The 19,375-nt window shown below is 42.5% G+C and overlaps 1 protein-coding gene across 1 annotated transcript in view; it reads right to left on the reverse strand.

Moving 5' to 3' along the window:
* CTNND2 (catenin (cadherin-associated protein), delta 2) overlaps window positions 1–19,375 on the reverse strand; it is a 449,347-nt gene that overhangs the window by 141,565 nt on the left and 288,407 nt on the right. Inside the window, exons 7-8 of the mRNA XM_008568289.1 lie at window positions 17,992–18,109; window positions 12,727–12,912 (exon numbers count right to left, since the gene is read on the reverse strand). Of these exons, the coding sequence (XP_008566511.1) occupies window positions 12,727–12,912; window positions 17,992–18,109 (304 nt within the window). The remainder of the gene's footprint in view (window positions 1–12,726; window positions 12,913–17,991; window positions 18,110–19,375) is intronic.

A 19,375-nucleotide genomic window follows, 5' to 3' on the forward strand; every position in this document is an offset into this window, starting at 1 on the left:
GTTTACTTCATATCCTGGCAACATGAAAATGGAAATGTTGATAGAGATATCGTAAAGTTAACTGTCACAAATAATCTCATTATTTATTTTCCAAGAGAAAAATTAAAATCTCATGTCTTCTTCTTCTCAATTAGGACATGGTTTAGTTTAAGGCAAAGCTAAAGCTTAGAGATGATTGACATTCCATGAATGGATGTTGAACATCCCACTAAAGGTCATTTTCAGTGAGCATGTCACTCAATTTTAACTTTATAACAAGGACACTCACTCCTTTTTCTTGTAAGCAAAGTCACATCTCAATCATTCAAAGATGACTTTGCATCTGTGAACAGCCTATCAATGAAACCAGCACATTAAATGTATAAAACAATGAGAGTGAACCAGCCCTGCCACATTGCACCTGGTTCATCATTCTAGACTGGCTCGTGGCATTGAATAGAAAGATAGCGCTAGGGAAAGACATCAGTCATTTCGTATCTTCAGTGTCTGTCAGCTTTGATGGTGAAGCAATAGTGACGTTGGCTTCTCCAAAGAAACCAGCCTGAGGAAGTGACTCTGTCTGCCAGTGTAACAGGAAATGAAAAATTATTTCATTTGGGTTTTTTGTTTGTTTCCTTTTCTATTTTGTCATCTCTTTAAAAATTTTAAGCTATTATATGAAGATCTAATAATTTTTGGAAAAATAAGCATATGAAATTTCCAACTCAACGTGGATGAGGTTTCCCTCTCCTGGAAGAGCTGATATAAGCGCGGGAGGTATATAGAAGCAGTATTTGCATGCTCATTACAAAGTGTAACAGCTGAAGTGTAAAGAAGACGGAACAGCAGCTGTCTTATCTTTTGCTGGGTTTCATCTTGTTCTCCTTTTCTAACTTCTGTGCCATAAAGCAGGATAAATGGTCAAATCAGTAGACAATTTTCTTCTGCTCTGACATGTCATCTATGTAGCTCTTAAATACCTTTTATTACAATCCCTTCTTAATGGCTACAGAGAGAATCTGAAGGAAATAAAAGGACAACTGATGTGAATACAGATATCTTTGATGGCAACTAGAGATCAAGTTCAAAGGGGATTCTTTGCTATTTCAGGATGTTGATGGCACCCTGGCATGTTAATACTAACGATAAAGAACTCTTTCAAAACCAGTCAATGTATCTGCCAGACCTTTATCTGTATACTTTCTTCACACTTTTATTGAGGTAATGGGGAAAAGGTATCAGTTTTTCATTAAAAATAGATTTTCATCACCTATGAAATGTATCATGTATTTGAGTTATGTAAAGGTCTATCTATTGCTATTATGTTACTGCATTTCAATGCCTAGAATAGCATACCGATTATGACCTCAGTAAATAAATAAATTCCTCCAATTTCTTTACTTAAAAAATTGTGTTAACATACTTGACATTATTTCCAGCAATCAACACCTACCTACAAGACAAGAGGGCAATCATGAGGTTAGGACCAGACTGGAGCAGGTGAGGCAGTTCCTCACATGCAAAGTTTTAATGCCAGCCTTCTTCTAGAGTGAGGGTCCATGAGAAATCATGGATAAGCAATTCTTTTACCAAAGTGGAAACAAAGCATTTATAACTCTAAATATAAATGCCTCTATCCTAAAATTTCTACAGAACCGGTATGTTACCTGAAGGGAAGCAATGGCTGATCTTTTGACACAGTCAAAGCACTGACCCTATAGCGATTTAGTCTTTAAGAACACAGGACTCAATTTATAAACTTGTTACAAACTGTTGGTTTTGGATTATAGCCTGAGGATATATTACCAAAAATTCTTTAAGAGCTTGAAATGTGATAATGATATGTAAAGAAGCAAAAGGTCATCAAGTCAGGAGAGAGAACATTCTATGTAACAAAAAGAGAGTGCAACCAAGGAGACAAAATATCTGCAGGAAAACGACAGGGCAATGCCAGGACAATATTTTTAGATTATATTATCTGCATTATTGCCAGTTATTTCACACACACACACACACACACACACACACGTATATATGTATTTATCTTCATTCCTCAGGTTGCAATTTAAAAGTCAAGCAGTGTACACAAAGAGAAAGAAAGAGAAAGAAAAGAAAGGCATTTGTGGTTTAAAAAAGTTTTTTCTGGGTTTCATCTTGCTCCAACTTGGGAAAAATTTTTTGTGAAAATATCCCTTTTTCATAGCTTTACTCTTCATACTAGGGAGTTAGACAAATGTTCTGCAATTCTGTGTGACATTTTTATTTTCATCCGTTATATTTTAGCAAACAAAACTCGCAAACGTTCTGGCAGCTCTTGACTCTTAAAGGTATTACTTAAATGTTTAAATTATATTTTGTGCAAGTCATTCACTTGCTAATCAGGAAAAAATATCAGAGCATATATTTCTAGCATTAAATCTCCTCTTGTACATCGTCTTATTTAAAGGAATTTTCAATTTTACATACATATTTAGAGGTCATAAAGCTAAGGATTGAGTGGGTAGGACAGTTTTTGAGATTTATTTTTTCATGGATAGCAGAGTAAGCATTAAGAAAACTTCACGTCACAAGGACCCTCTAGTTTTACCACGCCCTTTCTGCCATGAAGCTCTTCTGGGGACAGGCTGGCAGCAAAGCAATGAGTGTATATGGAGGATTATACTGACAGTAGATCATGGAACAAACAAATAGATTCTTTTGTCATCCCAAATAGAGCCTCACACAATCACATAAAATCAGCACTTTCCTTTACTGCCTTCAAATATGTGACTGCATGATTAGTATCAATACAAAATTGGCAAACAGTTTATATCACTCAAATTGTATAGAATCGAGAACATGTATTCTCTCATTAAAAAGTCAATGCTCAAAATCTTTTGGAAAGGAAGAGAATACCAGCCTTCCCAGTTAGAAGCCAATGGACTGCTGAAATTTAGACATGATGCTGTTTGATGTGGTCACGGTCGGGACAGAGAATATATGATGGCCACTGTAAGAGCTTTCTTCTTAGGAAGAAAATAATGTAAGTGCAGGAATGTGTCCAATGCGTAGGTTAAAAGAAAAAAAGAAAAGAAAAAAATCTTTCTTTGGACTTGCTTTAAATTCTTTGGCTTCCCTGTGGGGCTAAATTCTATTCGAAAGATTTCTATCTCAGGTGGTTTGAGGATAGAATAGCAGAAGTCATTTGCTCCCTATATGAAGAGAAAGATGTAAGTTAGGGATAAAAATCAGAAAGTCAAAAAACCAGAAAGGGAAGATGTCAATGCACGTTACAAAGAGTCTGTAAATGTGGGGTTTGTTAAGATACAGAGACTCGCAGGACTACTTTAATTATTACATTCCTAAAAGCCCCAGTTGAATGAGAGTTACAAGCCAGTGTCTTCTCCTCTGTGCTCAACCAGCTTCCAACAGCCAGATTCTCTGATCTCCAACACACTGGGCTGCATAGGAGGGAAATGCAAACAAGAAGCACTCACTTGAACAGGGAGAACGGTATTCTCTTAGGAAAAGCACAGGCTTCTGATAGCCTCAGCCAGGCATGTCTCTGTACAAAAAAGACCTTTTCTGCTGAGCCGTATCTTTGGAACATAAACAGAAAAGTCTCTTAGGAAAAGCACAGGCTTCTGATAGCCTCAGCCAGGTATGTCTCTGTACAAAAAAGACCTTTTCTGCTGAGCCGTATCTTTGGAACATAAACAGAAAAGGCTGGTTTCACCAGCGGAATGCATCTCTATTACCCAGATTCCTCTACCAATTAGGGAGCATCACAGCCATCACATATGTGCTGGCTAACTTTTGTTTTTTAAGGGATTTCGGAGAAATAAACAACAGACCAGAGATACTGCAAGATAAACTGAATAAATCTGCAACAACAGGGAAACATTCTGATTTTAAGAAACCACTCTTCCCTCACAGGAGAAGTCACACATTGCAAAATGTAGGGAGAGAGAAGACCGGCTCTAAGTTCGTAAACTGTCAGGGAATGCACTCTCAAGCAGGGTTTGGTTTAATTAGGCTGCAGCCAACAGTAAGTACTTTAAAAAAACAACAATCAAAACCCAAGTCCATTCCCCGCCTGCCTCTCTTGTTTGGCTTAGTCTGAACAGCAGAGTTACTAATTGATTTTGCTGTTACAGTCTTTCATGACCACTTTTAGCTCTTTTGGGGGTGGAAAAGGGGGGAGATAGAGGTGATGGATATTTAAAAACTCCAATTAAATGTAAAGAGCTAGAAGAGAAAGGATTCTTTGTGTAGATTCTTGAGAATTTCAAACAAAAGTGTTAACTCTAGTGTCTAATTTCCTCCGGGAGCTGTTCAGAAGATGCTGGCTGCAGCTGAGGCTGAGGCTGTGCGAAAAAGGGACAGAGCTGCTGGCTAATTAGCTGTATGTATGTGGCACCGCCCTGTCTCCAGGCTCTCCTTGCATGTGAGAGATTAGAAGCTCACATTAGAGGCAGGATAGGGTGTTTTCTGAACAAAGTATCAGAACAAAACAGATTTAGGGATAGCCTTGCTGATTCACCTCCATGTGTAGGGGTGGCACACATCCCTCAGGAACTGTCAGAGGGAGGCTGGTGATGCTGCCTACTCCAGAGACTGGCAAAATGAAGCGGCCGTTATGCTGTGCTCCACAGAGGAATGCTGTCAAGGCTGCACACCACTAATGCCCATCCAGAATTCTCTCTGCTCCTAACTTCCCTTCCACATCTAGGGAGACCTGGGTCATGCTCCTCCCAGTTACCTGCCTTCTAAGGGGGCTCTGTCCCTGACATGCCAACCTCCTTTGGATAATCCTGTAGTCGTGGTTGCTTGTTTATATCTTTGGTGGGACAAGTGGCAATGTCTGGAGACATTTGTGGTTTCTAAGGGGGCTCTGTCCCTGACATGCCAACCTCCTTTGGATAATCCTGTGGTCGTGGTTGCTTGTTTATATCTTTGGTGGGACAAGTGGCAATGTCTGGAGACATTTGTGGTTGTCATAACTGGGGGAGGTAGTGCGAATGGCATGTAAAGGTTGGAGGCCAAGAATGCTGATAAACATCCTACCCTGCACAGGACAGTGCCCCACAACAGAGAACTATCTGGCCTCAAATGTCGACAGTGCCCAAGTTGAGAAACCCTGGTCTAGTAACATACAATGCAGAGTATTTATGGCATGGAGTATTGAGTGGTAAAATGTAACTAAGAAAACTGAGACAGCTGAAACAGAGGTGTAAATCTGTAAACTCACTAAGAAAAGAGCAGTACTTTTAGGCAATGGGATATGTTTTCTGTGAGAAGTGAGGAAGAAGTAGAAGAATCTCGTTCATTCATGGAGAGCGGCAGAGGGGAGCTGCTGCAGAAGCGCGTGCAGCCGTGATCTTTGCAGGCTCGTGTGACTTGCTGCTTCCAGGCCATGAAATACCTTGTCTTGAGTCTACAAGCTCCTGGCATATGGTGAGGTGGAAGCGGAGTGGGGATGTACTGGAACCAGCCAAGAGCAGCGAGTGGCAGCTGAGATAAGCAGATGGTTAGAAAGGAAATGGCATTAAGCAGCAAATAAAAAAAGGATGGTTACTAATAAGAAAATGAAAACTGTCTGGAACAAAGAAAACAACCTGTGATATTGGGAAATGAAAGCCTAAGAGCATTGAAAATGTCACAAAGGGCAGATCCATCAAGTGATGATAAAAAAACCAAGGCCACGTACTTAAACTGTCACTGACATTTGGAATGATTAAGATAAGTTTTGGTTTGCATACTGAAAGCCTTAAAAACATTCATCTGGTCTAGATATTTCACTTTTAAGAATTTATCTTTAAGAAGTGATTAAGGAGGTAGACGAGATTTCACTACCCAGAAGTTTATACCAGTTTACGTTAGGAAAAATTTGGAAGCCACCTAATTTTCTAGTAAGAAGGGATTGGTTCTGGAGTGGCCTTCTCGGTAGTTCTTCCACATTCTGGTGTAAAGCACTATTTACTGGCAAGGAAAGAGGTCACGCTGTGTCACACGATAAATTGTCAAACAGTGGACGGAGCAGAGTGGACATGTGCCCACCTGTTCTCCGCAGTGTGCTAAGACAGGCGGTGGGAGCGGTCACCTGGGTGCAGGTAGCTAGGGGCGCACTGTTTCCTATCACCTCCCCCTAATATACCACTGCAACCTGCACTTCTTTATTAAGAGAATACCCAAGGTTCACCCAGGGTCATGGTTGTCCCACAGAAAGACGACACTTCCCAGTCTCTCCCTTGCAGCCTGGAGGCCATCACAGGGATGTGAGCACAGGGAGGGGGGCAGCTCCTGTCTCCTTTTTCCCATTTCTGCTCCTGGACTGTGGCCATGTGGAACCATCTTGGACAGTGAGAAGGAGCATGGCCTCCTAAAAATGACAGTCCTGTAAGACATAGGAGCCTGGCTGCTGAGGACTCTGTGAGAGGCAGGGACACTTATCCACCACCAGACCTGTGAACCCGGCTGTCTGATATGGCCCCTAACTCACACTTGAACTGATAGTGTGCAATGGTATTTTGAAGGGTTAAACAACGTTAGGCATAAATGTGGATAGAAAAAGATCTGAAAGGATATGTGTCCAGGTATAAACTGTAATTATGAATCTCTTGGTGGGGGGATGGTGGAGGTGTGTATATTATTTTCTTCTTGGAGCTGACTGCTATTTTGCTCACATATTGTTTATGTGTTATGTGTATACATATATATTTATATTTATAAATAACATCTATTTTGTCTGAAATAAGGAGAAACTGTGATTTAAAGTTCAAGCATCCAGTGTGGTGATTGGAACTAATAATAAAATTCATGTTTGTGCTTTGGGACACTGCATGCTATTTAGTCTCAGAATCTCAATTTTGGGCCAACAGCATCCACAGGACACAGTGGGCAATGTGTGAGGCTCCTGCAAAGTCCTGAAAATCCAATGGAACGTTGCGGGCGATGGGATTCCATGATACCACTTAATATCTATGATGATTAAATGGTATTAAATTTAATTTCATGATTAAATGATTTCATGACACCAGTATAATACCATTCAACACGTGCCATGTGTTGACACCTTCAGATCACAGCATTTGTTTAGTCTGGCATGACTAAAAGTACTGCTTCTCCAGGGATACTTTGAGATACACACATATACATTTCGTGTGTGTGTGTTTTAAGTTCGTAGATGATAACAGTAATATAGAATGTGCATGAGGTTTGGTGGTGATTGCAGATTCAGAATACTGACTAACAATGTGATAAGACGTAGCACTGTCCTGAGAAGCTGGAGAACAGTCTGAAACATATAAAAGGAGAAAGACTATGGAATGTACTTGGCTCACAGCAGCCCTTGGAGGCAAAGCTTCACCAGGAAAGAAACAGACGAATCTGGGAAAGTCACAATTATGAGCATTGACCTGAAAGAAACCCACAGCAAGAGCTAGAGGCCATCAGGCATGACAGATTGACTGTCATTTAGCATAATTGGTGCCAGGTCACAGACAGAAATAAGACCACACAGAAAACTCACTCTCTATGGGGATCAACTGCACCTGTTCATAGTACGATAAAGACTGGGAGAGAAGTTTAGATAAAATTACGCAGAAGTAGATTAGGGAGTGATTAAGTTTTTACTTGGGGGAAGTCATCAGGGTGGAGGTGATGTTTTACTCGGTCTTGAAGAACCATCCTCCAGGAGTGGAGGAAGAGGAAGGGAATGCCAGGCAGGGGAACAGCGTGAGCGGAAGCTTGGAGGCTGGCCCGTGGGACCTCAGGGTGGGCTAGGAAAGTGCACTGGGAGGGAGCCCTGGAGGTTCTGCTGGCATGTATCTTTCATCGTGGAATATGTAAGTGGGCATTAGAGCTTTACACAGAAGTCCATTCCTATTGCTTTAGCGTATAAAATATCATGCCAAGTATCATAAGTGAAACGTCCCACTAATCAATGTATTTGGCATCTGCAACTTAAGAAAGAGGTGAAAAGAGCAAAAACATTTACTCTTAATTGACTAACACATACTGAAAGTTGTAAAACAAAGACTATCACAAGAGAAAAATACTGGATATACCATATTAAAATACTGGATTAGAATCATGTTTGAATTGTGATACGTTTAAGTCCTCACCCATATGCATAGATTTTTTTTTTTTTTTACACATTTGAATTTTAAAACTTTTAAGTGATTTATAAGCAGAAAAGAGAGAGGCTTTCGGTTCTAGTGGATCCTGCTTGGTTTAGTTTTGTTTTTCTCTCGGTGGGTTTCTCGGTACATGATCAAGCTCACACTGAGTAGTCGTGAAGACCCAGGTCTGATGTGAGCAGTACCAACCCCAGGACACTATCACAGGATCCTTGGCCATATTCCAAATTGAAAAACAAAAAAATGCTTATTTCTAGCAAAGGCGCAAAAAGTACATAAATCAATTTCATCTCCTTCTATTTCCGTGTAATCCAATCTTCAGACTGTCCCCCACCTTCCCCTACCCTGTGGTGAAAGCTGGTGGCACAAAGCCATGCTGGAGGGAAGGAAGGATCCTGCCAGGTGAGGTAGGTCTCCTTGGCATATGACATGTGGCTGCTTTGGGAGAGGTTCCACCCCCCAAATTAGAGAAACTAGCAATTTCTTATAATTCAGCAACAGGAGTTTTACACAGAGTCAGAAATGAATGAGTTTGCAAAGTCCATGTGATGCACAGAGGTGTCAAACACATCCACACACGGGGGATCACAGTCAGATGGTTCTAGAATGTTTCAATAGCACCCATTTCTTGAAATAACAGCATGAATGCAACCTATCTGTGTATCATGTATTTTCTTGAATTATCCCTACCAGGGATTTAATAAAAAAGTTTCTGAGATTTTCATTATAACTAAATCTGACCTAAAGAATGTTATAATATTTTTTAAGGTCCAGAATACCAATGCCAGCTATAACAGTCAACATCAATTTCTGGAATAGAATGGGGTCCAGAGGCCATCATTAAACCAATTATGATTTTCGTCATTTTTGCTTCCTGTCACAGTATCTGGCTCCTCTGTCCCAGGAGGTCTCTGTTGTGGACTAGATAATCCTTCATTTTACATAGTCCCTTACACTTTTCTCTGAGGCATCTTAAATTTAAGAGAAAACAAAACACACATTTTTATAAGCATACCTGGACTTAGCCACTTTAGTGCTTTTTGGACATTATTTTTAAATGCCATTTGAAAAGATTACAAATGTAATTTTCATTTGGAATATTTGTAAATACATAAGTACAAAAGGAATTGATCATTATCTTCTCTTTGATGTTTACTCTACTTTTTCTAGAAACAGACCTTCTGTAAATGCATATATTTTGTATTTGCATATACATATATTATAAAACTGGCCATATTTTTTCTATATATATCTCATCCATATCCATGTCTATATCTACACCTGTGTTTACATTACTTTCTTCACTTTACTTGTATTATATATTATCTTTAATCACTAAAAATTCTTTAAAAGCATGACTTTGCCCTCAGAAGAGGTTCGAGGGGACAAATGATCTCTGACCATCTTTAAAGCTGTAGACCTAGAACTCTCTGGAAGCTTCTAGGCAATTTAAATCCGTTTCCAGGCATTGAAGGTAACTTGCTGTGTGAGCAAAGACGGGGATGCTTTGTCCTAGATGGGCCTTGGAATGGAACGTTTGCATTGCCACCTTGCTGCAACCTGTTAACAGTGATGGATTAGGGCCGTGGCTCCTCCTCTCACTTGCAGCAGCTGTTCTTGAATTCCTTTTGACTCCCGGACACCCATATTGGAATGGTGACCTGCATTCTCCAAGTGCCAAGCACCACTGGAAATCCTCAGGGGGAACCACTGCCTTTTTCCTGCTGAGACCCCAGAGGCAGTGCCAACCTTCCCCAGCAGGTGTCATGACCTAGACTCAGTCCTGGCCTCGGTGCCAGGGGGCTCACTAGGTTTGAGAACGCTCTCCTATTTCATTCCTCTCCTTTTAATTTAATCTTACATTCTGCCTTTACTGTCATCCCCATCTCCAGCCCTTTCAACTTTGCCTACCATCCACCAGTCTTTAAATGCATGGTAGTTTTTACTTTTGACCACTTTTATATATATTGAACTTGACAAAACACATTAAATGGTTTTTCAGACAAGCATAATTGTTATGTTTACATCCTCACGAAGCTTGATATCGAATTTTCTGGTATTTCAAAATGTTTTTGTATTCATTTAGAGCATGTTAAAAGACCTTAAAAAAAAAACAACTATGATTTGGTTGAAATCCTAACTTCAAAGCTTCTTTATAAACAAAAAATTTCCACTGCATTTTGACCTCTAGCAGTATCAGGGAAACTTTCTTAAAGAAGTCTCTTCCTTTTTCCCTTAAAGAATATTGTAAGAAAAAAATGGAACAAATAAACCACATAAATTTTCACTTGGACTTTTGGTAAAAATAATAAAATTCTATTAATGAATTTATGGTACTAAACTTGGAAAACAGCTCATCAATATCACAAAATAAGGTTTAAAATACAGCATTCTAAGCCTAGAAAATCACCCACCGCAGGATTTCACGGAGGTAGCGAACTTCTGGAAAGAAGGGCTGTATCATGAGGTGAAGCCCACAAATACTCCTTCTCCTTGGACTGCTTCCTTCTCTGAACCCAATCAACCCCTAATTTCACCTGTCACTTGAAAGATTTAAATCCATGTAAGTGCATCTTGGCAGAGTTGGGGAAAGGGATTGATGTCAGGGTCAGGTGCAGCAGCAGCAGGGATGCACTTTGGAATCTGAGCAGCAGCTCAAACCCTGGAGGCGAAACCCTCACATCAGGGTGGATGCAGTCTCAGTTGCAGTCTCTGCAGCCATGGCTAAGGTTGCACTAATGCGATTTCCCATGTTTGCTTTCCAAACGTGCCTGGGATTCATCCATGAGATACTGAGTCCTTCGGTCTTGGGTGAGACCTGGGGGATTATCATCTCTGGGCAAGTTGGGAAGCACCGTGTTCCTGCCCAGATGCTTTTCTTCCTTTTAGCCTTTACTGTGCTCACTCACATTTCCAGGACAAAGCAGTGCAGGGACTGGGCTCCGTGGTAACAGAGTACAGCAAAGGGAAAAGATTAAAAGAACCCATTTTACCTTTGTTAGCCCATGTTTTAGTTGATTTGAAGTTGAAAATGTCCAGATCACATAGTGGTATGGCCCCCTGAAGTAGCAGTTGCAACCCTGATGGGTGAGACAGCACCCTGCCCGATGCCTGGCACTGAGGTGTCCTGTGAACACCTGCTGGCTGACCGCTGAACTCCCCTGGTGGGGCAGTTTCAGTGGCCGAGTGAGTTGAGAACGACAACTCAATCATTTTTAAAAGGCTCCTGCTCAGGGAAAGGATGGAAAACACAGAGCACTGACTCACGACAGGAGAAAAAAGCAGGGTGTGAATTCAGTTCTCAGAGTGGAAGGTCACCATCATAGAGTCAATGAGCACGAATCTCCTAAACTGTAGGTGTGTGTCAGCTGGAACATGCAGATCCAGAAACTGTGGGAAGGCCTGGTGCAGCCTACAGGGGTTGTGAACAGCCGGAGGATTGAAATCTAAAACCACACTGTCGTCGCACTCAAGGAGGAGCCAGGAACTAGACTTAAGAATGCATTCCCACTAATCCTTCCTGTAACTAAACTATTTTTCTTTAACCTTCTCTTGAAGTAAACCTATTGCTTAATATAGTTTAGAAAACAGTGTGCTGTGACCTCAACAAATACATTTGCTTTTTTATTTTGAATTCAAAACCTAGCAAGACAGAGTGTCGTGGGATCTGTACCTCTTTCTCAGTGGTCCACTGCTGAGCAAAGCCAGATCCTGGGTTAGTACGACCCTCAGCAGGTGCATGTATGACCACAGTGTCCAGGGAATACTAGATGTATGACCACAGTGTCCAGGGAAAGGTGGACATGAGACCACAGTGTCTGGGTGAAATGGAAAAATCCTCAGGGGTGGGCTTTGGGCAGCCGAAAGGCCAGCTCTTCCTACCACTCCCTTTCCTGGTGGTGTCCATGGGAGATGGGTTCAGCCTCTCAGAGGCTGCTGGGGACAGAGGAAGAGGCTGCTCTGGGGCCCCAGGTTTGAAAGTTGCTGCCCACGGGCCTTTGCTTCACTGCAGGGGACCCACTCACAGCTGCATGAGGTGAAGCCCATTCTGTTCTGCAGAGACGTCCTGCAGCTGGAAAATGTTCTGACTTCATCTGAATTGTCCCCCAAAGCCAAGTTTCTAAGGCCATCCTGTTCTTAGATGTTATCACCATTTCCAACAGAAGTGCAAGATTGCATATCCAAACATTTCAAAACCTGCTATGAAATACATGTTGGTTTTTTGTGCCTCTCTCCTCAGCTTCCCTTTTTCTACCACGTGTCCTGTTCTGTGCATGCCCTCCACCTGCAGGACACCCAGCCTGCCCCAACAAAGACCTCAGCAAATGTGTGAATCGACACAGGGAAGAACTGGCACCTGGGTCTCCCGCTACTCTAAGAGCTGCAATGTCACAGCCTGCCTGGGACTTGGATGGCTTTTTTCTTTCTTTCTTTTTTTTAAATTTCTTATCTTGGTTCAGCTGCAAGACATGGGAAATCATTTAATGTGCCACCGTCTCAGCTGTGAAATTCCCACAGGAAAACTGTGCAGACACATTGGAAATGCAGAGCCCCGTATCTATAGATACAGACAAAATATTCAGGTTGTAACTAGGGAAGGGGATGGTTGCATGCACAGCCCCATCACCTGATCTTGGGATTTCTTTTTCTTCTTCTTCTTGCCCCAGCACCCGGAGCTCTCCGCATCCTTGCCATTGGCCTCACCACAGAGCAGCCCGTCCAGCTCATCTGTCCCCATGTGCTGTCCCTGAGACGTTTCTGCTGCCAGCCGGTACGAGAGGTTCCTTAAAATGCACACACAGTTTTCAACGGTCTGGAGAACCCAAAAAGGAAACAGAGGAGAAATGAATAAAAACTAACCAGCACGCCACTCTTTCACCATGGAAAAGCAATCAATCTCCATGTACCCATTTCTGTTTGGATGCTTTTAGCTACTGGCTTCTAAAGCCTCCCCTGGCAGGAAAGAATGTGGGGAAGCCTGGAAAGCTCTGACGACCTTTTCTCCTCCCAAAGAAACGACTTATCAACAGTAGTTACTTCTATAAATGTCCATCATCGTTGATTGAAATTCACTTGTGAGAGAGGAGAGCTTACAATCAAAAGAGGTCCCAAGTTCATGCACTTACAAATAGCTGCTGTCTGAGGGTTCGGAGTCCGAGCCACCAAGAGCACAGATATTGGATTTCTGTTAGCCCTGGTGGGTGACACTAACATTCACCGCCCACCAGGGCACTTTCTGGCTGTAAAAAGTGGCAATAGGTGCACACCAGGGTTGTCCCAAGCAAGTGAGGTGCTGTGATCACCTTGGACAATAATGTTTTCATTCTACTGATTTTTTGGAGATGCTGACACTCATTTTTTTGGTAAAGAGATTAAACAGTGGTTAAGGGCACATGCTGTTGAGCTGGACACCTGTGGAACCCTAGGTCTCCAACTATGAGCTGTGCGTCTTTGGATAATGCACCCAACGTCCCCAGGACTTAATATCCTCCTCTGTGAAATGGTCATAACAGGACAATAGGATCCAGCTCTTATGTGGCTGTGTGGATTAGGTAAGCTAATGTTTGTAGGTGTGGTAGGCAGAGTAATAGCCACCCCCAAAATGTGCACATCCTAATCTCTGGAGCTTGTGAATATGTTAGGTTATGTCGCAGGCTGCAGATGGAATTGAGGGGGCTAATCAGCTGACTGTCAGGCGAGGAGATGGTCTGGGTTATTCTGGTGGGTACAGTGTATTCACAAGGGTCCCATAAGTGAAGAAAGAGGCAGGAAGGTCACAGCAATGTGACATGAAAAGGGTGTGATGGCCATCGCTGGCTTTAAAGATGGAGGAAGGGGCCACAAGCCAAGGAAGACAGGCAGCCTCCAGAAGCTGCGAGAGAGAAGGAAATAGACTTTCCTCTAGAGCCTTCAGAAGGAACAGAGTCCTGGATCTGCCATTTAATGAGCTGTGTGGCCCTGGGCAAAGTGCTTCATCCCTCTGTGCAGCTATTTCCTCACGATAAACTGGGGGTGATGAACACAGCACCAACTTCCCAGGGCCAGAGTGAGGGTGAAAGGAGGTAATAGATACAGCTCTTTGAATAGTGCCCACTGCAAAAGCTCGTTGAACAGTGCCTCAGAGATGAAGTTGGAGATTCTGGAAATACCAGTTCTAATAACTTCTGATTGCTAAGAGGAGGGGGCCAGTGAACTGCAGTCCATGGCCAGATCCAGCCTGCAGCCCGCACGTAATGTGTCACAGGACACAGCCACGCCCTTTTGCTTTTGTACTGTCTGCGGTTGCTCTCGTGCCACAGTGGCAGAATGAAGTAGCTGTCACAGAGACCGCATGGCCCACAAAGCCTGATGTATTTACTCGCTGAACCTTTGCGGAAAAAGTTTCTTGGTTGAAACAAAGCTGACCTTTTGACCTTTGATCTGGACTTGAAGAACCATAGGAAGAGGGAAAAATATCGTACCCAATTTCAAAAAAGGGCAAAATAATGATGGGAAAAAAATGGAACTTAGCTGTTTTATTTTAAAAAACATACCAACTTGGCTATCATTTTTCAGGCATCGCTATGTAACGGTCACCTTTCAAGGCCGGTAACAAAATTCCATCCTACAGACGAAGGAGAGAAGATCTAGGCTGTGGGTAACTCATGCTGGATTGTGCCTTCTCTGTGGTCCTGGGAGGCTGCCAGGATCCACATCCTGAGACGCCCCCTCCAGTGACTGGAATCTGGTTCCAGGAAGCCTGTGCCTTTCCTCTAATACTGGCAGTGTAAATACCAACTAGGAAAACCAGTTTTCAGGAAATGTCTCTGGAGCCTTGGCCATTCCACACCTTTCTTGTCGGCTTTTCAAGGTTTCACGGGCTGCTAAGCCCAGAGGCTTTGAGTCAACTTGATTTTCTATTTCAAGCATCCTCTCAGCATCAAAAACGGAACTAAAGCAGATAAGCACAGGAAGATGCATGAAAGAGAGAAAAACCTCTCATTGACAAGAGAATGTTATGGCATGAGTCAGAACGATTTTTAAATCAGCTCAAACTGATTTTTCTTACATCAAAAAGACTTGGGAGAATAAACTCCTTTCTCATCCTGCTGTTCGTCTTCCCCGGGAGTGTTGGCAGTTCTCTGTTTAACAAATGTCTACTGGGGAGTAAATCTGCAGTTTGGAGAAATGCCATATGATCTACCTGCAAACAGGGAGACGATGTGGGGAGGAGCTGGAGGGAGAGAGGGAGGGTGGGGTGAGGGAAGGAGGGAGGTGCAGCAGGAAAGGGTGATCGAGATCATTGCTCATCAAGCCTCCTGGAGGTCAGCAGTCCTGCTTGGGTTGGGTGGGTTACCAACTCAAGAGCTTTTCTCTAAAGGAATGGGGAAAAAGAAAAGAGAAAAAAGACATGGGATACCAGCAGAAGGACTGTGGCAGCTGGTGGCTTTGCTTGTGGCATCCGTTGCCGTCAACAGTGCGTTTAGCAGTTCGTCTTGGTCGCCAGGGTCATTTTGACTCTTCATTTTCTATTAGAAAGGGCTAATTTGGAAGTTGTCTGTAGAGTGCTCTACCATATGTTATCCATTCCACAAACTGTCCTGATTGTGGGAGCTGAGCCGTGAACTTGCATGGAATCCAGGCTCTTATTCATTAACGTCTCTGGCCTTAAAAAGAACAAGTACTCATTTTTACCCTCTCTAACTCGTCATTGTGGAAGCTCAGAAGTGGCCAAGCAGAGGGCTGAGTGGGAAATTACGGTACAATAATAATGCGTTAAAACTCAATGGCACAATCCAGCCAACAAAGCACTGCTGAGCAATTTATCACTTCTGACCCTTTCAACAGCCTTGGTGTTCAGCTATGATTATCCTCCTTGTCACAGAGTTAGGGTCACTTGGGTATGCTCCTCCAGCCAGTGGGAGGCGCAGATGACCCAGTCTACCAGCTCTGTCCTGATGCCATGCTGAGTGCCATCCTCATTCCATCAGGGATATCCTGGTCTTCTGACTCCAGCCCTGAATACTCCCAATTATTTCAACTTCCTTTTTAGGGGAAAATGTGGATATGAAAAGAGGTGATCTCCAAAGTGTCCTGATCATCTGAAATATCAGAAAAGAGATGTTTGTGCCATGGAGCACGTTGGTTCTTGAACCAGTGATGGTGGCAGGGGCACTTGGCCTAGGGATGAGGCCATTGACTCTTATTTTCACCTGCAAGGTCCAGAGAGGGTCCCTAAAGCTTTTTCAGTATCCATCATAGCAAGAGGCTTAGTCTCCCAGTGCCTCAGTCTCACTGCTATGAATATGAAGATGCTCAGCATTGCTGTTTCAGTGAATTGCCTTCAGTAGCTCTTTCAAAACATCATGTGTCTAATCTGCTAAGAGGCATCTGTAAATACTCAAGACACCTTGACTGGTCACGTTTTTAGGGATTTAATTTTCCTGTCAATATATTAAAAAGTCTAAAATGGTCATTAAGAGCTCCCATGAAAGGAGAATGCTTAAGTCTTTAATACATTGCATTTTGTCTTTGAAATTAATCACACAGTAAATGAATGGATGTAAACGTAACTAAATGGCAGTAATAAGACAAAAGGCAGTGTTCATAACTGGAGTAAACTAGTACCCAGAAGATACATTGGGTCCAAATCTTTGGGGAGTAAAGCTCAGGCATCAGTAATTTTCTAAATTTTGTGGTAAGTCTAATGTGTAGTCAAGGTTGAGAAATGCTACACTAACTTAGCCACAAAACCAGTTAACAACTAAACGAACAGGATCACTCTAACTAGTTCTGTATGTGACTTTCCTACTACATTATGCCAGATTTCTGATTAGCGAGAGTCCATTTCAAAGCTCCATTTACTAAGGCAGATTCTTAATCCAAGATGCACAGCCAATCTCCTAATGAACTTTCAAAGGTACGAAAACTTGAGATCAGACTTAGACATTCAGATCCAGAAGGCTGTAATGGGATCTGGGCAGATGTGCTTATTAACACTCCAAAGGCACTTCTGATGAAGAAAAGGGGTTGAAAACATGGGAGCAAGGCTGTGGTTCACGACCAGGTCCAGTTTTGCTCCCTACAGGACAGGTGGCAATGTCTGGAGACATTTTTGTTTGTTACAACTGGGGTGGGGCTAGGGGTGCTACTGGCATATAGTGGTTAGAGGCTGGGGATGCTGCTAGATGTCCTACCATGCACAGGACAGCCCCCAACAAAGAATTATTCAGCCCAAAATGTCAGTAAGGGTTGCTCTTGAGAAACGCTTATTAACATATCACATTTATCACATGTATTACTTTAAAAAGATTGGTAAAGTCTGTGTTTATATGAGGATATTGTGAAAATACTTTACAAATTTATATCTAGTCGGAATGAAAACTAATCTAATTAAGACAAAACAAAACAGCTCAAACACTGAAAGAGTCCACTCAATTCTATTTTGGCCTGTGAACTAAACTCATCACTAGGCACTGATGATTTAACACGTTGACAGGCTCGCTTATTTAGCATTTTAACATTAATTTAGATTTTGCAGGTATTTTTAAATGTCACTTAATATTATGAACAGTTGTTAAAAAGCTACCTCATAAGAATATAGTATTATTCAAATTTTAGGTAATTTAAATATCCCTTTGGCTTTTTAAAGTAAATTTTACAAAATAAAAAGTAGAGCTTGGGAACGACGTGCTATGCAAAAGTTTATACGTTCATCTAAAGTTTTACTCATTGCTTATCAAAAGCTGGGTGTGTAGTTCTAGGCTGGGATCAGGAGCCCTGTGTGGAAAACTCTGGATTCATACAAAGTGCAGACTGAACGCATGTACGTTAGCTCCTCGGTATTAGCCGCTGTCTAGTCCCGGGGTGGCTTTCTCCTCTAACATGCTCTGTCTATGCAAACACAACCCACCTTGCTATCGATCTCGCTGCTCCCCAGCGCAGCCTGGATCACGTACAGCAAGGCGTCCGTGAGGCCCTCACACTCGCGCATCCTCCTGCGGGCCTCCTCCCCCGCCGAACTCACATTCCTGCAAAGACAAGGACGGTCAGCAACATTCACGGGTGTCACCAAGAGAACGTCCTCCATGACCAATTCCTCTCATAGGTTTTCAGAAGCCACTCTTTCTTTTGCTTTGTAAAGAATATTTATCAAGAATATAGGTTTAACGAGCCGAAATGCCTTCAACAAACACATTTTAGACTTAGGTAATGTCACAGATATCTGAAGTGCAGAATTCCTAACACGTGATCTGTCAGAATCCTGTGACTGCTGCGAACAGGAGACTTTCAGAAAGTCCTCAAGGTTACCTTCATTTACAATTGACAGGGGAAATCAGAAGCTTTTTGATTCAAAAGATTCTTCTTCTTTGAGAAGTTTGAAACATTTTCAAAGACAGAGCTTCCAACTTACTGAAATATTTTAGTGATCTGAATGGCCCAGCCAGGGGCCTAGGAATTTATCATGAGGACATAGTGGTTTCTGTGACAATTCAGTCATTGGGATGCCATGGCTGCTCTTATGGGAAGGACTTGCTCCAAGCTCTTTCCTGCACTGGCACATGCTGAGCTGAAGGCAACAGATGGGCTATTGCAATGGAATGTACAGCTATGAAACAGAGACCTAGCCCGACAAAAGCCATGAGATAATCCTAGTTGAGGGTGAGGCTTTGGGTTGCTTGTAGTTATTCCACCAGATGACAGTTTGTTCCTCCTTTCCTACGTATAGTTAGGATTTGATTCCAGTAGAGAATTTCTGTAATGACTGGCTTCGGAGAACACTGCCTGCAGCAGGGATGCTGGAGGAGGTGAGTCCTGAAGGTACAAGGGCATGGAAAGAATTGAGACCATGCGGGAGAGTGATGAAGACAGAATGATCTAGGTAGAGTAATGGTTCTCAAAGTTTTGGAGCCCGAGAATCACCTGGAAGGTGTGTTAAGTACAGATTGCTGGGCTCCAGGCTGGAGTCTCAGACTCAGAAAATCTGGGGTAGAATCACATGATTTACACACTCTTGGTGATGCTGATGTTGAGAACAGTCTGTTGCTCCTTGGGGAGGGTTGGGATGGGGAAGGGCAGTGCTCTTTGCTGACCACTAGGGCAGCCTTGGGACCAATCCCAAGGATTTGTGAGCTTGGAGACAGTCTGGAGAAGAAGTTGAATAGAATGAATCTCCACGCACACACTGTTGTATTGACGCTTGTATTCTCATTTCATTTCCACAACATCTTTTGCTGTTGTACTCAAATCTCTTTTATAGATGAGAAAGCTGAGCCTCCAAGAAGTTGTCTGAGGCC

Source organism: Galeopterus variegatus, unplaced genomic scaffold, assembly GCF_000696425.1.
Source record: "Galeopterus variegatus unplaced genomic scaffold, G_variegatus-3.0.2 Scaffold394, whole genome shotgun sequence".
Classification (NCBI taxonomy): Eukaryota; Metazoa; Chordata; class Mammalia; order Dermoptera; family Cynocephalidae; genus Galeopterus; species Galeopterus variegatus.